Source organism: Lissotriton helveticus, chromosome 5_1 (assembly GCF_964261635.1).
Source record: "Lissotriton helveticus chromosome 5_1, aLisHel1.1, whole genome shotgun sequence".
In the NCBI taxonomy this organism is placed as follows: domain Eukaryota; kingdom Metazoa; phylum Chordata; class Amphibia; order Caudata; family Salamandridae; genus Lissotriton; species Lissotriton helveticus.
Window position 1 is genome coordinate 303,811,454 of NC_136065.1, and position 21,055 is coordinate 303,832,508.

A 21,055-nucleotide genomic window follows, 5' to 3' on the forward strand; every position below is an offset into this window, starting at 1 on the left:
CCGCAGAGGCCAAGGATTACACAAGCATGGATTCTGAACCCTTTAAATATCCACTAACCAGGCACTCTGAAAAAAGAAAAAAAAAAAAAAAAAAATGTACAATACGAACATGCCTGAACTCCACACCTGCCAATCATGTTCAAGTTTCCCATCCAGAATATGAACTCTCAGCTACACGGAAGCTACTCTATTCACACTATTCAGGAAAAAGCAAATACTCTCAGGGATTGCAAGAGTAAGTGCAATGTAAACATGAACGTCATAGGCCGTGTAGGCGAGAAGAGGCTCATGGGCTGCGTAACTATCCTATTGCAGTGGACTGGGAAACCCTACTGACTGATTTATATACACATAGCAAGTGTCTGGCTGACGTGTTTCACTATTGCTCCGCTCACAGTGGAGTGCTTCTGGAACACTTGAGATGTCTGGGATTTCCTCCTAGCACTTAAACCTGCTTCAGGTACCTCCACCTCCATATCGGCTGTTCTGTGGTACTGTTGCTGCTGCGTACATCTTTATTGGACCTATGCTACCAACCCCAGTAATTGCTATGCAGGCACCATGCTGCTTTATCTAGTCATGCTTAGTTGCCGCGATAGTCTTATTGCAAGCCTTGAGGGCTTTCCCTTGATATGCACAGGAAAGGTTGCACTATGTCATTGCTACAATTGGCTACCACCAAATGAGGAGCGGTCACTGCACAGGTTTGTTGGTTTAAAAGTGTTTTTCTTTTGGCATTATGCTGGTTAAACAGGCTGAACCAGAAACTCTTACTGATATTGTCGTAATGTCACGGTTGTCACATGTAATGCAATGGAGACGCAACATGTGCTCTGAAATGATGTGATATGCCTGTAATGTTATTAAAGGGGGAAAAAATGGTTTAAAAAAAAAACCTCATCATCATAGGCAGTGTCTGTTTAGGATATTTACAGAGGGGCACCGGCACCACCAACTCCCCCTCCTGGGACATCACTACCATGTGTTTCGCATTGTGAGAGGTTACAAGAGAAGCAAGTAGGGCCAGCATAGTCTTCACTCTGCGTCACAGCAGGATCAGGGAATGCAAGAACAGTCCACAATAATCTATAAAACAGAGGACCCATAGCAAGAAGAGAGAATAAAGTCTTGTGCTGTAGGGCAACGTGTGGGTGCTGCTGATGTCATCCACTGCTTTGACTAGCCAGGGGATGTATAATAGCAGATTTTAAAAAGCAACCAACTCTGTGACAGAGACCACAAAATCAATGCTGCTCTATATTTTTTGAACTGTAAATTTTTACAACTTGGGATAAAAAGGCGTGTAATATTTACAGAAGAAAACAAAATGAAGAGGGGCTTGATGAGAAGTTTAGTCACAGAGGCAACAGCATATGCTAGCTACATCGTACTGACCTAGAGGGAAGAAAAGTTTCCATCTAATTGATCCCAGTCGAAACCGGGTGAGTAACATCCTTTCCTTGGGGTGACTAACCCATTCCAGATCTGGCTTCAGCCCAGGGCTCGTTTGAATCAGTGCGTACTCTTTAAAGGAGTACTTTACAGACTCAGACGGGTCTCTGTTCTGTACCCTACTCACCCAAAAAGTATTTGTGACCCAAACTTTAGCTTCCCGTCTAAGGATCTTCGTATTTAGGAAGAGAAAGGGTTTACTCAATTTTAAAAACTTAGACTGAATATATTTGAAGCAATGTGTCGAGGGGCCTAGAGCACAAGACAGGCAATCCACAGTAGTGTCCCTGTTAAGAGTGGCCTGGCCATTAGTCCAAATAGAGCCCCATAAAACAAAGCTGCCAGTTTAATATGCTACTCTACATAATTTAGACCTAGTTCTTCGTGCACCATAAAATTGGGTCCGCTTACTGGAACCCCTAGGATCATTCTAAGCACCCACTTTTCTTCAGTCTGGAAATCTTTAACATTACAGTAGCCCCTGCACCATATATGAGAACGGGAATACACTTGTTTATAAATCTCCACAAGCGGGCAAATGGGCTTATTCCCAAGCCTGGAGGAAAACTAAAAATAGAGCCCGTGAAAAACACGATTCCTGCTCAACAAACAAGAAGCCCAGGTATTGTTTTGCTCAAATGTTACGCCCGAATAGGGTGGAAAAAATAACTGTCACCATGCACTTTCCCAGAATTATAACAGAATGGGTTTGCATGTCTCTAAATTCAAGTTCTCCTTAATAAAAATAAAAATTAAATAAAAAATAAATAATACAAAAAACAACTCACGAACCCAGCTCTAAGGGTCTTAAGTCAGTTAGGGGTTCTGGCTGGCAGGAATGAATCATCGGTGTAACGGAGCACAGGCAACGGACTGTTTTTCACAACTGGTAGATACATCCTTACTTCCAGAAGGACAGTGTTTATTTTATTTCTATTGTACATTAATAAACTAGAGGCCAAGATACAGCGCTAGCGATCTCTGCGTGTTAGCCTCAGTACATTATACCTGATCCACAATTTTCAGAGGTAGAAAGATCGAAATACAGTACCCGCAATAAGGACACCAACCCCTCCTCGACCCCCATAAAATTCACCAGAGCACAAAGCTTTGATCTACATACATGCTTGATAGGTCCATACAAACAAGATGAATGGAACTGCGGTTGGCCAATTTATTCTTTCGAATCAAGAGATGCAGTTTAAGATACTGTGTTACGTCCTAAGTCCAGAGCGAAAGCCGTACCGTTCCTTGGAGAAGATGTTATTGTCTGTGCCAAGTTACCAGCCTATCCAAGATGATTCGCCCCACTAATTCAACTAGGTCCAAGAAGGAAATAGGACGATAACAGGATGGCTCCTGATGCTTCCCCTTTTTGAACACCTGTTCAATAAACCTTGACTTCCAGGAATTTGGAAAGCCAACCTCCCAGGCATGAACAAACAAAATTAGTTAAGAAAGGTGCCCAGACCGTGCGACGGTCCATATGGATGCCATTGGGGCCAGGTGCGTTATTAGATGGACGCATCACAATAGCTGTAATTACCTCTGTCAGAGAAAATTAGATTAATTGGAGTGGGTCAGGATCTATCCATACTGACGCACTATCAGCGGAGCACTATATTCTACTGAAGCTCGTCACCCATGCCTCTGGGCAATATTACAATTCAGTGCAGTCTTAGGTGAGGAATTATTGCTAACCATTTTCCAAAAGGTCCTAGTATCTTGGTCAAGGAAGCATAGACTAAGTTTGCCCAGTGTTCAGCCCTCACCTTGGCTTTCCCTATTGCCAATGTCGGTTTATATTTGCTACACCAGATTGCAATTCATCCCTTTTCCTTGGGGTTTCCTTAAAGCGAGATGTAACCATCTGTGTACTGGTCTACATGCTTAGGATTAGCATGCTTAGGATGATGAGTATTGATCATGACGACAACTGAAATTTGATGTGCCCTTGAATACCCCCAGTGAATTTAGTGGGCATATGCTGCTGAGTCTACCCGATAACTGCTTTTGTTCTCCATATGATAGTTGTCATTTTTGTTTTGCATATAGCATTTTGTACCGCTTTTATATTTTTGCAATTCATTTTATTGATGTTTTAATACACGTGCTTTTATTATCTAAACTGACCGAAATGAAGAATTTGAAGAACAAAATAAAAGTCAGGCACGGGGAACACCACTGACCATCCAGTAACAGAGAAGCACTACTTCTCAGAGCAGTAATAAACAGCCAATCACTGTTCTGACCAGCCAGAAGTCTGGAGTTGCATTGCATAACGGACGTATAGTTGAGATTGCACTCCTCTGCCAGGAAATCGTGGGGTTTGCATTGTTCTGACCATCCAATGGCAAGTACTGCAAAAGGTAGACGTGCTTAGCCTGGAAGCCTACATGGGCCCCTCTTCAATCATAGTTGGCAAAGAGGCATAGGCAACACTGGAGGACGAATATCCTTGAAGACACATGCATGATGTACATGCCTTAATGACCTTTTACCATTTGTTTTGCATATCTGCAGAAAATACAGGGCCCCCAAGATCAGCCAACACTAGTAAATTGAGAGCAAACTAGTCAGTCCCTTGTAGGCATGCATGCTCCTATACAAACACAGGGAATCTGGAACCCAACCAGCCGCAACCTCCCAGACATCCTACCGCAAACACTCAGCGAACCTAGGGCCAAATATGCTTCCCCTCATATAAAATCATAACGTACAGACACATGGCACCAAGTGCCACATCACCAACTAGCTTCTAAGCATCCTACTGTACAGACTTGTGGTACCCAGAGCCAAACCAGCCTTCCCTTATTGAAATCCTACCATGCAGACAAAGGGATCCCAGCACCCAACAGGCCATCTCCTCACAGGGATACTATAGTACAGACACATGGCACCTCGGTCAAAACCATCTGCTCCCTGACAGTCATCGTATCATACAGACAAGGGCTACCTATAGCCCAACCAGCCTCTTCCTTCTCAGACATAACAAATACTTTGAATTCATGGCAAAACTTGCATTTCTTTTTCAGGAATCCTATCTTACAGACAGAAGTAACCCAAGACCATAACAATAAGTCTGACAGACATGCCACCTTTGAGACAAAAGAGTATCAAAGCACAAGCGGGCTTCTGGAACCCCAGGCCCACGCCGCTGCTCCTCCCCTGTTGATGTACCAAACAGATGTAGCACAGCCTGGACAAGTCACTTCAGTTAAGGCACCTTATAGCCAGGTCACTCTGGACCCAAGCAGCTGGTTCCTACCACACATGATTTTATCTTGATCCAGAACCAAGCAGGTATGCTAGCATACACATTCAAATAACCAAGATCCTTAGCAGCTTGCAGCTTCCAGGTACATGGACCTAAAGATGTAGGGTGTCAGGAGCCCAAACAGCCATCTTGGTACCATACAGTTAACAATAATCAGCAGCCTAACCTTCGGGTCACTCAGTGTTGGCACAGTCTTTCCACACATTCACCCGTGCCCCATCCCCCACACCCTATACCACAGCACTGCTCTACTCAAACTATTTGGATTACTCAGTCTGCTGGATAAGCCAGACTCTAATTAGTGCTTTTGTGTTGGCGTCACTTTCTAGAGCTTGCTCAGGACAGAATTGACCAAGGTGCACCTGGGAATGCAGGAGTCATCTGGTCTAATAATATTGACTGTTGCGTGGAAGTAAAGTGGCTTGTTTAGAAGCAGCTGTCGGAGCTCAAAGCTTGCCAGACATGATGCAACTTTACATCAGCCTTCCAAAGTGGCACTACCGCACACTGTATGTGTGACTCAAGGCCAAGAAAGTACAGTAGTTACGGAAATAACAACCAGTCTGTAGTGTGAGACACGAACAAACGATGAAAGGAAGGGATACACGTGGATATGAACATAGATCAGGATTATCTACGAGTGGTGAGTGTTTAAAATCTGAATAGGTAAAAAGAAGGAAACTAATGCTACCACGCTGTCCCAGACAGGCCTGCTAAATCTTTGCTAAGCACCTAGAAAGAAGCATTGTGTTCAAGGTGGATACATGAACAGTACAAGATGGAGGAAGAGGGAGCTAGAGATCTCCACACGAAAGTACGTTTGGGATTATACCATCTACAGACTACAAAATTAGCAAACTGGTGAGAAGGTGACCAGAGAGCCAGGAGTATGCGTAATGTACACAGTGGGGCTACAGTAATGCTGGGGTTCAGCGAGAGGCAAACTGGAAAATTGGGACCTACAGGATTTTCATTCTGTGACTTGTAGTCCTGGCTTTATAATGGGAAAACGGGACGATAGGTCTCAGAATGCAAAGCGAAAACTGTGATTAGACGACCTATTCCACACATGGATCCGGGAAAATGCAGAGATTTTATGTTGCAGTGTGCTGCTGAAACCTCTGGGAAATTCTGCATTAACAAGCAATGGCAAAGCCAATAGGTCTTGCCCTTTTTACCTCATTTTGTAGGAGCATGTCACACATGCCTATAAAATGACCAAGGCACTTTTTTCTTTTTGGTTACCAATCCAAGTTGGATCAATCCAAGTTGGATTAGTAACTAAAAATAAAATAAAATGCACAAAAACTTGTATTTAGAAGCCGGGCAGGAGAGAGCAGAGGCAACATGGAGGCGGATAGGGAGGCGAAAGGCCGATGCAACACAGGAGGCTCTGTAACAGCAAAAGGAAGGCTGGAGGGGACGCAAATGCAACACGAGTGGTGAGGGCAAGCACCACGATGGGCGTGGAATGGTCAGAAGCATACAGGTGAGTGCAAGATGGAAGGGGCAGGGAGAAGCAGTCAGAGAACAGAGAAATACTTAGTGCAGAAGGAGAAATGTACACAAAGGAAACAGTCTGAAAACACGCACTGTGATTGAGTGCTTCACGTAAAAGAAAAAAGTAGTACTTGAAAAGCAAGTAGTGGAAGAAGTAATGCTAGCCAAACAGATTGTAAAGAGAATGCACCATGAGAGAAAGACAAAATTGACAAGCCGGAACACCAATAAGAAAGCAAATGAGTGACAAAGATCCAACCAATGGTGGAGAATGGGCAGACTAAGTCTTTCGGTTTTTGGTAAGCCACAATACACCTTGCAACAAACGGTGCATGCGATGCCTATTAGGCTTGACTAAAAAACTAAAGCGGTCTAGGGTTCTGAACTCGTATGAATTAGCATTGGACCATTCTAATCTATGGAAGAGGCAGAGTACAAACAGAACCAGACAAATGTCAATGTAGGCCACAAGCACAAACCATGCGTTTTTCTTTATCATCTTCTTAATATTTCAGAGTAAAAACCTACACGTGTTGTAATTTTGGTTATAGAATAACATATCGTACTAAAAAAAATATATATATATATATATATATATATATATATATATATATATATATATATAAGAAAGAAAGTTGTCGAACCCAGTCATTTAACTCCAAGAATGTGGTTACCTAGATTCCACCAAGGCCTGTTTGAGTAGGGTGATTGTGGCCTCAAAAAAACGATGTCATCTTTGTAGTTTCTCCTTTGATTATATAAAAAAAGACCAGCGTACCTACAACACATTGATAACTTGTATAAAAGGTTTCAGTTCAAGACTTAACTTAGGATGTTTGCCTCCAAGAGCAGGTGGCATACAAACATGGCTAGAAAACAGCAGCCTTCGTTTTTTTGTTTTTTAGAAATGCAATCATGTAATCATTACGACCAGCACGTCCCAGCTACCTCTTCAGAGGAGCAGCTGCAGCCACCCTGGGTCAGAAGCAACACCATGAAGGGGGGGGGGGGGGGGTGAGGGACATTTCACGACTGTGCAAAAAGCTAGAGTAACCAGCAGTGTCAGCATGACTTGGCATCAGCCACCTCTGTGATTACCATCGCAAAGCTGCTTGTGACTGCTGGATTCTAAGACAGGAAAGCCCAGTATGTTTTTGCTCTGACCCTCCATATCTAGAAAAGGACCATCACAACCAATGGACTTTAAGCACATAAGTCCTGAAGGGTACCAGAACCTGAATTGCACTGGGCACTCACTGCTCCACTAAGGGGTGTACAGGTCTAGCAGGCAATCTATTGAAAATCTAAAACTGTGGAAAAAAATAAAGGCACTCGACACCCAAGCAGAGCGCCAAGTGAGGCTTTTGGCACTGCAACAGCTTAGTATGGTAGGTACAGGATATGTCTGGCATTGCTTAAATCGACTACCCATTTTGCTGGTTCTTGGGGTTGCTGTTATTAGTGAACATGGGAAAGTGTTATTTATCATAGTTAAACAACCAAAACACTAACCACATGAGAGACCAACAATCAGGCGCGCAACAGCTTAACCCAACTGAGTCGTAAACGTACAGACTACTCTCCAAAGAGGTTTATGAACATGTACTCAATTGCAGTTTATATCTTCTTTTGTTGGTGGTTACAGTGCAACGTTTCAATCCCAATTTGTAATGGAATCTCTTTCCCTACTCAACTCCTCCACTAAAACCTTTTCTTTGAAAATGATCTCCAGGGTCAAGTCAGCGTGGGTGTCTCTCAGCGCTCCATCTTACACCCTACCCACACCCCAAATTAAAGCGCTAGACTCACAGCTAGTGTATGATAAGTGTGCCATCCCTCTAAATACGCCCATCCAGTTAACACTTCAGAGTTGCAGATGTCACTCCTTTGCTAAAAACAAAGTATATTTTTTTTTTAAGTCCCCCTAGTTTCCACCAGGTATCAGCTACTCTTTTCCAAAAGCCTTGAAGCACACCTGCCACCTACCCCATTTTCAACCTACTCAGCCCATTGCAGAAGTCCTTTACCACCTCTTCGAAAATGGCCCTCGCTCTAACTTGGTCATATTGGAACGTTGTTTTTGTTTTAATTAACTAAACAATAAAAAAATGTAAAAAAAAAAAAAATCACCCATTCACAGGTCATCTCTGCTCCAACAACCACCTTTCTTCCTGACCTCTCCACAGCATCCACGGGCCCGTTGCCCTCACACCATGTTCTACCTCATGGTGCAAAGATAACGATACCTTTATTTGATTTGTTAAAATCATAAAATGAGTGGAACATACCACCATGATGAAAACATAATTCAGATGCAGAATAAAAATTGCAATAAAACATTTTTAGTTGTCGTAAGCCTAACGTGGTATGGTACCAAGGTGCAATAGATTATTGTAACAGCAATGTAAACATGTCTGTGCTTTCCATTGTAAGTAAAGTGCTAATGCCAACGAAAAATGGGGAAGGAGAAAAGTGCAAAACTGCTACGAATTACCTTCTTTCCAGTTTCTTAAGTCACTAGGGCTTTCTATCCCGGAACATTTACTGGTATGAGCGTATTTATGCCTAAGGCTTGTCCTAGAAAGGAGCTTTGAAAGAAAGGGAGTACAAAAAGAAAAATCTAAAAAAAAGAGTTAGGCCGTCTACTTTATGGCCTTCTTCCAAGATTCCTGTTTCAGTGTTTCTTTCCTTCCAAGTTCTAGTGCTGGATCTTTCTTTCCCAATTCTTGTGCTGCTAGTGACAAGAATTTGACAGTCCTGCAAGACAGTTGGACTGATGAACCAAGGAGGCATTTTATGACGGCCACTCTGCAAATCCAGATTTGAGTTTCTCTTAAGATTGGCTTAAGAGTGGCGTCCTTAAATTATGTAATTCCGGGCAGATGCATAATAGATGTAATATAGAGGTCCGCTCCGTTACCACAAAAACGGCAGTCAGGGATGGCCAAGTCTGTAGCCATTTTGGAGTAAGATCTTTATTTGAAAAATAACCCAATCTCAGTAAGGTTAATTTCCACCTGTAATGGTCTCCGAAGCATTCTTGCAGGTAGAGTTGTGGTTTAATTTGCTTGTAAGTTGGCATCACAGACCATGCATGACTTTTGCCGCCAAGTAAGGCTTTATCGGTTTGTAACGATATTTTTTTTAGTAGATTAGTGATTTTTTTGAAAACAGGGTATGACATAGGTGTTTGCCAAACTTCCTCATGGTGCAAAGACTTTGCGTCATTCGAAACTTCACTGAAATGCCCCCTCCCAACCCCCCCTGTGGATTTCAAGCAGAGACTAAGCCCTCTACCCGCTCATCCCAGACTCCACCTCCCCTCCTCCTCTATCGTAGACCAGGCATTGCGCCCTCACCAAAGCCTGAATGCCACTGGAAAGTAATATGGAAACCTCTATACGTTTATTTAAAGTCCGAGTCTCTCCACACTTGGATCACCGTGGCTACTTTTGTACAGCAGAGTAGCAAGGATGCCAGTGGCCCGGATGCCAGCAGGGAAAATTGCCCCTTTGTTTGCTGCTGAGGTAGCAAAACACAGCAATTATCAGGGTGCCCTCGGAACTGTACACCCCGTGCACTTGGCCTGCCGCGTCAACAGCAACTAAGCCACTGCTAAACCCACATTGAAACAGTAAGAAACTCAAAAAGGTAACATATTTCAATAAACACTATCTAGGAACAAGCATTGGTATAGCCAATAGGTCTCGCCTTTGGGACCTTATAAGTGTTTACCAATGCAGTGTATTACCTATTACATTAGCCATCAACGATATCAAAGTTTGTGGGAAATTAATGGTGGAAGTTATAAATAATTTGTGTTGAAAAAAGGCATCAGTTAACTGGATATGCAAGCACTGCAAGTAATTTTGCACAATTCTGGTCGTATAGAAGTTAATAAGGACCAGATACATTCTCCTATTGTGAAACAGAGTCTTTTCAGGTTGCTAAGTGTATGCTCCTGACAAGTGCCTCGTTTTTCATTGTTATGTGAAATTACATCAACCACACGAACGGCATTTGTAAATGCAGATCAACAACTAAATAATGGCCCAAAGACATGAAATAATGTAGGACAATTCCAGCAATGACGTTAAGAGACCACCAGAATGTGTTTTATTCTTTGGATGAATCCACAGCATCACACTTGCCAGAGCATAATAAAAAGAGAATCAAACTTTCATGTAATTTGTCCTATGTAACTTGCATCCAAGAGACGGCAAAACCAACTTAGAATCTATAATCACAAGCATTTGCAATGCATAAGGTCTCGCATTAGGAAAGTTTGAGCTATTGGTATTGTAAATGACACATTTTTTATATATGTGTTGGTTTTGAAAATAGCAAAAATAATAGCTTTGTCATTTACAATGCCAATAGTTATAACTTGTGACACCTATAGCATTTGTAATGCAATATGTGAATTTTTTTAATAATTAATACTTAAATAAAAGTTATTGTAATTTATAATGGCAATAGCTTAAACTTTTGTAAATAACTTTTGTGAAGAATATGTTCAGTGTATTTTATTGTGACGAAAATCCAAGAACAGAAGTGAAATACTAACCTCTTTTTGTGACATTTGTAATAAAGCTTGAAACATTGAGAGATCATATTTGACCCAATTGTTGGTAAATGGTTGCACAGATTGATGCTGTGGTGGGGCTGAAAGAGGTTGTGGTGGCGACTAGTGATGCTGTGGCATTCAATGATCCTGTGGTAGCGCATAGTGATGTTGTTGTGCCCCTTAGTGATGCTGTGGTGGTGCTGAGTGATGCGATAGATAGAGTGAGTGGGATAGATAGATAGAGTGAGGGCGATAGATAGACAGATAGATAGAGTGATGGCGATCAGTATCTAAATAAATAGATAGAATGAGGGCGATAGATCGATAGAAAGATAGATAGAGTGAGGGCGATAGATAGATAGAGTGAGGGCGATAGATAGAGTGATGGCGATCAGTATCTAAATAAATAGATAGAATGAGGGCGATAGATCGATAGAAAGATAGATAGAGTGAGGGCGATAGATAGATAGAGTGAGGGCGATTAGATAGAGTGAGGGCGATTAGATAGAGTGAGGGCGATTAGATAGAGTGAGGGCGATTAGATAGAGTGAGGGCGATTAGATAGAGTGAGGGCGATTAGATAGAGTGAGGGCGATTAGATAGAGTGAGGGCGATAGATAGACAGAGTGAGGGCGATAGATAGACAGAGTGAGGGCGATAGATAGACAGAGTGAGGGCGATAGATAGACAGAGTGAGGGCGATAGATCGATAGATAGATAGTTGTGTGTGTGGTTGTGTGTGGTTGTGGTTGTGTGTGTGGTTGTGGTTATGTGTGCGTGGTTGTGTGTGTGTGGTTGTGTGTGTTATGCTTTGTTTTTCTATGTTATGTTATGCTATGTTTTGTTGTGTTTGGTATGTTATGTTTTGCTAGGCTATGCAATGTATTGTTTTGCTATTCTATGCTTTGTTTTGTTATGCTATGCTATGTTTTTTTGCTATCCTATGCTTTGTTTTGTTATGCTATGCAATGCTTTGTTGTGTTTGTTATGCTATGCTTTGTTATGCTATGCTGTGTTGTGTTGTGTTGTGTTGTGCTATGCTTTGTTATGCTATGTTTTGTTATGCTATGTTTTGTTATGCTATGCTTTGTTATGCTATGCTTTGTTATGCTATGCTATGCTTTGCTATGCTATGCTATGCTTTGCTATGCTTTGTTTTGCTATGCTTTGTTATGCTATGCTTTGCTATGCTATGCTTTGTTTTGCTATGCTATGTTTTGTTGTTTGATATGCTATGTTTTGTTATGCCATGTTTTGTTATGCCATGTTTTGTTATGCCATGTTTTGTTATGCCATGTTTTGTTATGCCATGTTTTGTTATGCCATGTTTTGTTATGCCATGTTTTGTTATGCCATGTTTTGTTATGCCATGTTTTGTTATGCCATGTTTTGTTATGCCATGTTTTGTTATGCCATGTTTTGTTATGCCATGTTTTGTTATGCCATGTTTTGTTATGCCATGTTTTGTTATGCCATGTTTTGTTATGCCATGTTTTGTTATGCCATGTTTTGTTTTGCTATCCTATGCTTTGTTTTGTTATGCTATGCTCTGTTTAGTTTTGCTATCCTATGCTATGTTGTGTTTTGTTATGCTATGCTATGCTGTGTTGTGTTTTGTTATGCTATGCTATGTTGTGTTTTGTTATGCTATGCTATGTTTTGTTATGCTATGCTATGTTTTGTTATGCTATGCTATGTTTTGTTATGCTATGCTATGTTTTGTTATGCTATGCTATGTTTTGTTATGCTATGCTATGTTTTGTTATGCTATGTTGTGTTGTGTTATGCTATGCTTTGTTTTGTTATGCTATGCTATGTTTTGTTGTGTTTTGTTATGCCATTTTCTTGTTATGCTATGTTTTGTTGTGCTTTATTACGCTAGGTTATGCTGTGCTTGGTTATGCTGTGCTTGGTTATGCTGTGCTCGGTTATGCTGTGCTCGGTTATGCTGTGCTCGGTTATGCTGTGCTCGGTTATGCTGTGCTCGGTTGTGCTGTGCTTGGTTGTGCTGTGCTTTGCTGTGCTGTGTTTTGCTGTGCTGTGTTTTGCTGTGCTGTGTTTTGCTGTGCTGTGTTTTGCTGTGCTGTGTTTTGCTGTGCTGTGTTTTGTGTGCTGTGGTTTGCTGTGCTGTGTTTTGTGTGCTGTGTTTTGCTGTGCTGTGTTTTGCTGTGCTGTGCTTTGCTGTGATGTGCTTTGCTGTGATGTGTTTTGCTGTGATGTGCTTTGCTGTGCTGTGTTTTGCTGTGCTGTTTTGCTGTGCTGTGTTTTGCTGTGTTTTGCTATGCTGTGCTGTGTTTTGCTGTGCTGTGCTGTGCTGTGCTGTGCTGTGCTATGTTTTGCTGTGCTGTGCTATGTTTTGCTGTGCTGTGCTATGTTTTGCTGTGCTGTGCTGTGTTGTGTTTTGCTGTGCTGTGTTGTGTTTTGCAGTGCTGTGCTTTGCTGTGCTGTGCTTTGCTGTGCTGTGCTGTGTTTTGCTGTGCTGTGTTTTGCTGTGCTGTGTTTTGCTGTGCTGTGTTTTGCTGTGCTGTGCTGTGCTTTGCTGTGCTGTGCTGTGTTTTGCTGTGCTGTGCTGTGTTTTGCTGTGCTGTGCTGTGTTTTGCTGTGCTGTGCTGTGCTGTGTTTTGCTGTGCTGTGCTGTGTTTTGCAGTGCTGTGCTGTGCTTTGCTGTGCTGTGCTGTGTTGTGCTGTGCTGTGCTGTGCTGTGTTGTGCTGTGCTGTGTTGTGCTGTGTTTTGTTTTGCTGTGCTGTGCTGTGTTGTGTTTTGCTGTGGTGTGTTGTGTTTTGCTGTGCTGTGTTGTGTTTTGCTGTGCTGTGTTGTGCTGTGTTGTGTTGTGCTGTGTTGTGTTGTGTTGTGCTGTGCTGATAAGGGTATGTGAGGGTGTGTGTGAGGGTGTGAGGGTGAGGAGGTGTGTGAGGGTGAGGAGGTGTGTGAGGGGGTGAGGGCGTGAGGGCGAGTGTCTCCAATGAATGTCACTGCTTGGCCTTCTTTGAAAATGTTCAGTGCTGCAAATAGAGCATGCCGCCCTAATTATCACAGCATGAGGCCCCAAAGATATAATTATCACAGCATGCAGAGAGCCACCCCACGCTGCTGGAGTACTCAACTGCACATTAATTATAGTTGAGTGCTCCAGCAGCCTGGGGCGCCTGTTGACATGCTGTGATAAGTGGGTCTCATGCTGTGATAATTGTTGCGGCGCCTGAGGAAGTGGAGACTCCTGCTGGGATAATTGGTCTTGTGGCGCCTCAGGAAGTAGAGTTTCATGCTGGGATAATTGGTCTGGCGGGCTTGCAGCGCCTGACGTCCAACAAACGTGCACAAGCTGCTCAACCTTGAAGCACGTTCACAGACCTGGGTCGGCTCGTGCCCAGGTCTGTATCGGGCTCGTTCACAGCTGTTACTCCCTTGACAGGGAGGAAGGTGACTATAGTCTCGCTGGCGGGAGCGCTTCGCGCTCCAACGCCAGCTCGACCTAAAAATGCATGTCTGCATGTAAATAGTCATGTGATTTACGTGAAAACATCCCGTCACACAACCGAAACAGGTGGTTCAATGTTGTCCTTTGAGAAAGCAGTTAACAACATACCGGCGAATGTCATATCAAGGACGGCAAAGTGGCGTGGTGTGAGAAGCCCTTAACTCGAGAAAGTCGCCGGAAAACAGTCTTGCAACCGTGGGCGTTTTCCCTATACGTGTGCAGCAGCTGTTCGGGGAAATACTATTTACTGACGAGGCAGGGAAATCACTTCCTTGTGCAGGGTTTCGTGTCTGATGCAAACACCGAGAGGGAAGCAAATTCCAGTCACATGTTGCACCACCCTCCGCGGCTGAAACAGGAGAGATGCGGCGCCCGTACCTGGCGGGAGCCGCCAAGGTCTTGTAATATACCGGAGCCGCGTTTGCACCAACCTCCTCTGCCCCCGTCCACCTGAAACAGGTGAGAGGCGGCGTCCGTACCTGGAGGGACAGCCAGCGCCTTGGAATCTACCGGAGGCCGGAACAGCGTCAAAACTCTTCTAGAGCCAAACTTTCAAGGTCGGACAAGTCGCCGAAAGGAGTCATTTTATTTTACTTCTTGGAAATCAGTGTAAAACAATACCACGCCTATGCCGGCTCTTTCCCGGAGTGGTGCTTTATATTCAAACTCCTTTCATCTGCTGAAGACCTTCAGCAGATTAATACCCAATTTCTGGACTCTATGGAATCAGTGAGTAAAACCTGAATGGAGTGAGCCTCAGCACTGTGCTGTTCATGGTTGTCAAGAGCAAACAGGCCTATTTAGAAACACGGACTGACAGCGGCGGATGCCAGTCCGTGTTGGTTCACCTCACATGCATATAATTTCCTAAAATCTAACTGACACGAACAGCACAGCTAGATCTCAAATTGCATTGAACGTCTTTAAACCAGGTCATTTCCTTTGCAGAACAAGGAGTTTCGTCCCAGAGGGGCCATGCCTTGTGACATGCGAGGGGCCATTTTACACGTAGATTCCACTGTGGACCATGGCAGCATTGCTGAAATGCCACTAACTCTTTCCTCCATTTCGGATATCAAGTGAGACACTTCAGTCATGTGTCACTCGTTGGGTGCAGGTCACACCATAGAGCAGCCCCATGCTAATCCCGCCTCAATGGCCTCCTTGGTTTTAACAGTCTGATACTCGGAAATCAAAATGCCTGGGCCTTCAGTACGGAGTTTGGACTGCCCCTGAAAACAGATTTTCTCTAATAAGGAGACACTAGAAGTCCCAATTTGATCTGATGGTAAACGTGTGTGCTGGAACTTGATAACAAGCCCACCGGGGTTGTCACAGGCCCTATGTTGATAGCATCAAGGCAGAAGCTTGTCTGCTAAGAAGAGGAGGGCAAGCAGCCCCTCTGGGCTATCAAGGCCTTTCACATTAGGTCAGGACAGTAAACCTGCCCTCCTAGCAAGCCACTGCTTCAGATGGCTTGCTTCCTCTGGAGTGTTCCCTGTGGTCACTTCTGCCTTCACTACTCCACTCCCCTTCTGCTGTCCCTCGCTCAGGTATATAGATAAAACCCCAGGTAAAGAATTAAACACCTCGGAGACAGGCCCAGCCTGCTTCGCTCCTGAAAAGTAATCCTAGAGTCGGACTAGCCAATCAGATTTTCTCAAAAGGCCAGTTATGCTGTGGTCACAATCTACCCCAATTTCCCTACAGCCCAGTCTACCTCTTCCCTTCATACACAACTAAAAGCTTAGTCGAGTCTGAAGTAGAAAAAAAGCAAACACCTAGAATTAGAATGAGAAGTGAGTGACACAAACCATCAGAAAACGTAGCGTCATCTTCAGTGTCCCCAGGCTGATATCGCCAATGAAGGTAATGCAGACTGTGCATCAAAAGTGCCAGGTGAGGTTAATGCAGCGGATCAGCAACCAGATGGAAGATAATGCCAGAATTACAGGAACAGGATTAAACAAAGGCTAAAAATGGTGCGAGCTCAGATTGAAGCATGATGCAAATGCTTGTAAAAAATAAAAAGGGAACAGACTGGAGAGGAAGGAGAAAGTAATACCAGGAGTAAGATGGGCAGAAGGTTACTTTCGGACATGATTGGGGTCAATTAGGGATGCAGGTTAGTGGTTTGCATGCTTGTTCTGTGATCTGTGTGCAGCCTCCACGTCTTGGGCCTGAATATCACTAAGCTGCCTATCCCCTTGCCTTGTAGGGAGGAGAGTGGTGGGGGCAGAAATCCAGGTCTTACAATGCAATCAACTTACGCAGCCTTGAAGAAAGTAAGGAAACACACTGTTACCTCTTGCTCACGCGCATAAATTACTTCACTGTTTAATTAGCCCGCTTCTTTCAGGACACGTTCTATTATTCATAGAAGGAACTCCTAGCGCTGGCACAAAGACAAAAACTTGAAGGTTTGCCTCGTCGAGTTTTTAAGTCATGCTGTACAGCACAGCTGCATGATACACACAAAAGAAGAAAAAGAAGCATTGGCAAAACCCAGGTGCTGGCTTTTTGCTAGTGGAAGTGCTTGGTAATAGTCGGGCCACAAGATCCCATATTAAAGCAACAATCTTGGTCTATAATAATGTGGCTGCTGGGAGTTAGGCCCTTTGCCGAACAAACTACATTAGATGAGTTGAACTCTACTGTCCATTAAATTTATAGAGCATACTACTAATTAATTAAGTGCTCTATGAAAAGGAGTCAGAAACTGAAGTTTGCATTGTAAGTGGTGAACTGGTTATGCTGCATACAGGGGAAAAAAACCACACACACACACACACACTGAGAGAACAGTTGCAACCATGAAAAAGTAAAGCATTCTCTATATGGGTTGAATGGTGGTGTCCACATTCCTGAGGAATGATTCTTTTTTAAGTCTTCCTCAAGAAATCAAACCTAAAACCTTCACACACACAAAAAAAAAGACCCACCGGACCCAAATACCCAAAACTGCTGAACTTCAGGAAAGAACTCAGGACTCGCCCATACTACTTGCTTCAATACTCCAACTGGTTAATCTTGAGAAGCTGTTTTTATCCATTTAAATTTCCATTCACATCTCGAAATCTGAACTTACTAGCCACAAAACAACTCAAGGTTCATAAGTTAGAGCATCATCCAACAGACTTGGAGAGAGACTGATGCGGTCAGACAAAATTCTATTGAAGAAAATTACTGGTGGTTTGGTGTCACTATATGGTTACGCAAAGCTATCACTGCAGATCACTTTGAGACAGACCAAACAAATTGAAACAAGAGGTGAATTCCAAAAACATGAAGTTTCACAGAAGGCACAGTCAAGAGACTCAGGAAGAAATGCTCAATCTAAATCTAAAATGTACACAGACAAGAACGCCCTCGACCCATATCGTTACAGAGGAGCTGCTCTAAAAGTAGGACCAGCAATCGTTTCTGTGGTAAGATAAATTAAATAGGAAAATGTTCCCTCCTCAGCAATGATTTGTACAAGACCGAAAGGGTATTCTACACAGAACCACATAAAAGATCTTCACTGTACTCCTAATGAATTGCTTAAATAAACAGTGTTTTGCCTCCAACATTTACAATAAAAAAAAAAACAATCTGGCACCATCTAATGAACATAGCGGCCAGATTAACAAGTCAGTAAGTTATTCACTTCGAATTTTTCTGCAGTTTAGATCAAATTCCTTTCTTTAATGGAATTCATGAAATATCTCAAGTGACTTCAATGCAGCCTACCAAAAGTTTAGATTTTCTTAAGTACCTCAGTGAAGGAAAGGCATGCATATGAATTAGCTGTACATGCTGTGCCAGTAAACGGGGTCGAGGGTATACACCACATTTTACAGGCAGACCCAGCCATAATGAACACAACCACATCCATAACCCCAAGTGTGCGTTGTTTTTTTTTTTAAGGAGGGGGGGCTGTTTATATAGCGCGAACTCGACCCGAATGTATCAGTGACTTTACATGAATACCAGTTGACTTATTGACAGGCACAGGGAGATTATATGATTTGCCCAGAATCAAAGGATAATTAGCGTCCCTGCCGAGACTCGAACCCGGGTTCCCCCCCCTTCAAAGTAGACTAGCCGTTAGTACATACTGCCAAATTGTCCACATTCAATAGAAATTCTGATTGTGAGAATCAGGGATTGAGAATTTACGTATGCAAATTGCTTATGTCCGCACACCCGGGTTGAAACTAGGTTTGCCAAAATAGTTAGCTAATCGGCTCTAAATTACGAGACAGCCACAACAAAAAAGCATTGTATGCTTCAATTAGCATCAGGATGAAGTTAACAAACAGCATGAAAACATGAGCCTTACATCCAACACGGATGCAGTCTCGGTGAATGGTAGGGGGTAATGGATTTGGGACGACGGATGGATTCCTTAGGAGGGAAGCTGTATAAAGGGGGGGCATTTTGTCAGCCCCTGGGATGGTTAGTCACTGGAGAGGGCGGTCGCCAGGGAAGGAAGCTGGCAGTCTTGAGGGGGTCGTGGCCCGTGGGTGGCGCAATCTGACTCACTGGGGGTTTGGAGTAAAAGCAGCCTCACGGGTGGTGGGGCTGCCTCACGGGTGGTGAGAGGGGGAGGCAGACTTGGGGGCCGCAGATTCTGGTGTGAGGGGGTGTCAATCACGGGGGGGGGGTACCGTAGAATTGTGCGCGACGAGGGTAGGCAGGCTCATGCGGGGGAGGCAGGTTCGTACGGGAGGGGAGGCAGGTTCGTCCGGGGGGCAGTGGAGAGGCGCGCTTGGGGGGACAGACATTGAGGAGAAGACACAATTATCAGAAGCGGAGGGCGACAGTCTTAGAGGCATGGTCCTTGGGGGAGCAGGTACCATCGATGTGGCATCGTTTTGGCGCGCGGTGAACAGGGGCTGCTCTGGGCAGCAGTGTGTGTGGGAACAGGGGGTCATCCTCACCCTCCAGCGAACAGGTGCAGCAAGGTATCCCGCTGGCTCATGGTTGCTCTCGGCTCCTTCGGCTGGCCTCTGGCGGCTCGTGCTCCTCCTCGGTCTCCTCCGGGTGCTCGCGCCTCGCTCCTTGGGGTTTCCGCTGCCTCTTCTTGCCGTTTTCCCTCAGTGCGGAACCGGCTCTTTCCAGCATCAACTAAAACGTCAGTCGGGAGAGGCGTGGCCTCTGACGCCGGAGGAGGTGTGCGCGGGGGGCGGTCTCTGTCGAACCATGTTCACGACCAAACGCGTGGGGACGTGGTCTGTGACGCCTTGGGGGTGTGGTAGGCCTCCCCGCCCCAAAAAATGGTGTGGCCTGAGAGCGAACCTGCAAGAAAGGAGAAGGTTAATGGCAGTAAGAAAGGGGGCGCTGTCCTAGACGTCACCACTACTCATGAAAGTGCCAATTCCAATGCTGCGCATGTATATGTCTAACTCGTCTGTAGTGTCAGCCATGTCAGAGTCAGGCTAGACGACGTGCGACGGTATGCTGTCTGCGAACAAGATAACTGGCCACGGCGGTGTGCTGCCTGATTGCAAGTTGACTGGAACTCACTCACAGTCCGCATATGTGTCGTGTTAGTCTGTTTACGTATGTCGTACTTAGTTATTTTTTAGCTAAGCCCAGCTTCCGTAGAAACAACAAGCATTGGCATAGCCCATAGGTCTCGCTTTGGGACCTTCTAAGTACTTAGTTATGCAGCACAACATCCTTGGTGCAACATCAACTGTTGTATGGCTAAACACTTATAAGGTCCCAAAGGAGAGACCTATTGGCTATACCAATGCTCGTTATTTTTTGTTCTTGGCTTGGGGTAAACTGGGCTACTGCCAAGAGGGTCAAGGGTGAGTGGCAGGGAGGCAGGCGTGCAACACCCATTGGGCTCACAGGCCTTCAGCCTCCGTCGTGTGTGTCAGCCCGGGCTGGCGACTATCTAATTGCAGCCGCACCCGAGTACTTAACAGGTCTTTAACCCCCTGGCTGCGGCCGGAATTCCGCGCCTGTGAGGGACATTCCGATCACGGGCGTGGTCATGACGGCTCCCGGCCGTCATCAGCACACGCCCACCGTAACTCATGACGACCGGGAGCCGTCATCAGCAAGGAACGGGTTAACCCCTTTGCTGCGGCGGCAATTCCGCCGCAGCGCTAGGAGGGCCACGCCGCGCTCACAAGCTTGTGACGGAACCGCTCCGTCACAAGCCTCGGGTGGGCTGTGCTTGTGACGGAGCGGTTCCGTCACGGCCCCGCCCGCTTGATAGAACGCGCCGCGCAGGCGCGCCGAGCGGGCCATGATGGAACCGCTCCGTCACCAGCACAGCCCACCGAGGCTCGTGACGGAGCGGTTCCGTCACAAGCATGGGAGGGGTTAAAAGACCATTTACTTGTAAATTAGGCTTTTCTTGTGTTTTCACCCCTTCTTACAGCCACTCTGTCTATGGTTGGAAGAATTAGCCCCCCGAAATATTTTTGTGCACCCCCAACGAAATTTGGCTCTAGTTGCCCGCCTGCAGGGAGGTGAGGAGTGAATGCCAGGAGGGACAAGGGTAACTGTCAGGCCATGGGGCTGAAGGGTGAGTGCCAAAGAGGTGAGGAGTGAGTGCCAGGGAGATGAGATGTAAGAGTCAGGAGGGTCAAGGGTGAGTGTAGAGAAGGGGAAAGTATGAGTGCCAGGGGTGAGGGGTAGCTGCCAGGCCAGGGGGGTGAAGGGCTAGTGCCACGGAGGTGAAGGTTGAGTGCCTGGTCAGGGGGATGAAGGGTGAGTGCCAGGGAGATGAAGGTTGAGTGCCATTGAGGTGAGACGTAACAGTCAGGACGGGTCCAG

The 21,055-nt window shown here is 44.8% G+C and overlaps 1 protein-coding gene across 1 annotated transcript in view; it reads right to left on the reverse strand.

Moving 5' to 3' along the window:
* Positions 1 to 19,382, reverse strand: part of SLC25A33 (solute carrier family 25 member 33) — a 91,157-nt gene extending 71,775 nt beyond the window's left edge. The window contains exon 1 of the mRNA XM_078642300.1: positions 19,201 to 19,382. Within this exon, the coding sequence (XP_078498426.1) occupies positions 19,201 to 19,241 (41 nt within the window). The 5' untranslated portion in view covers positions 19,242 to 19,382. The remainder of the gene's footprint in view (positions 1 to 19,200) is intronic.
* Positions 19,383 to 21,055: the final 1,673 nt, after the last annotated feature.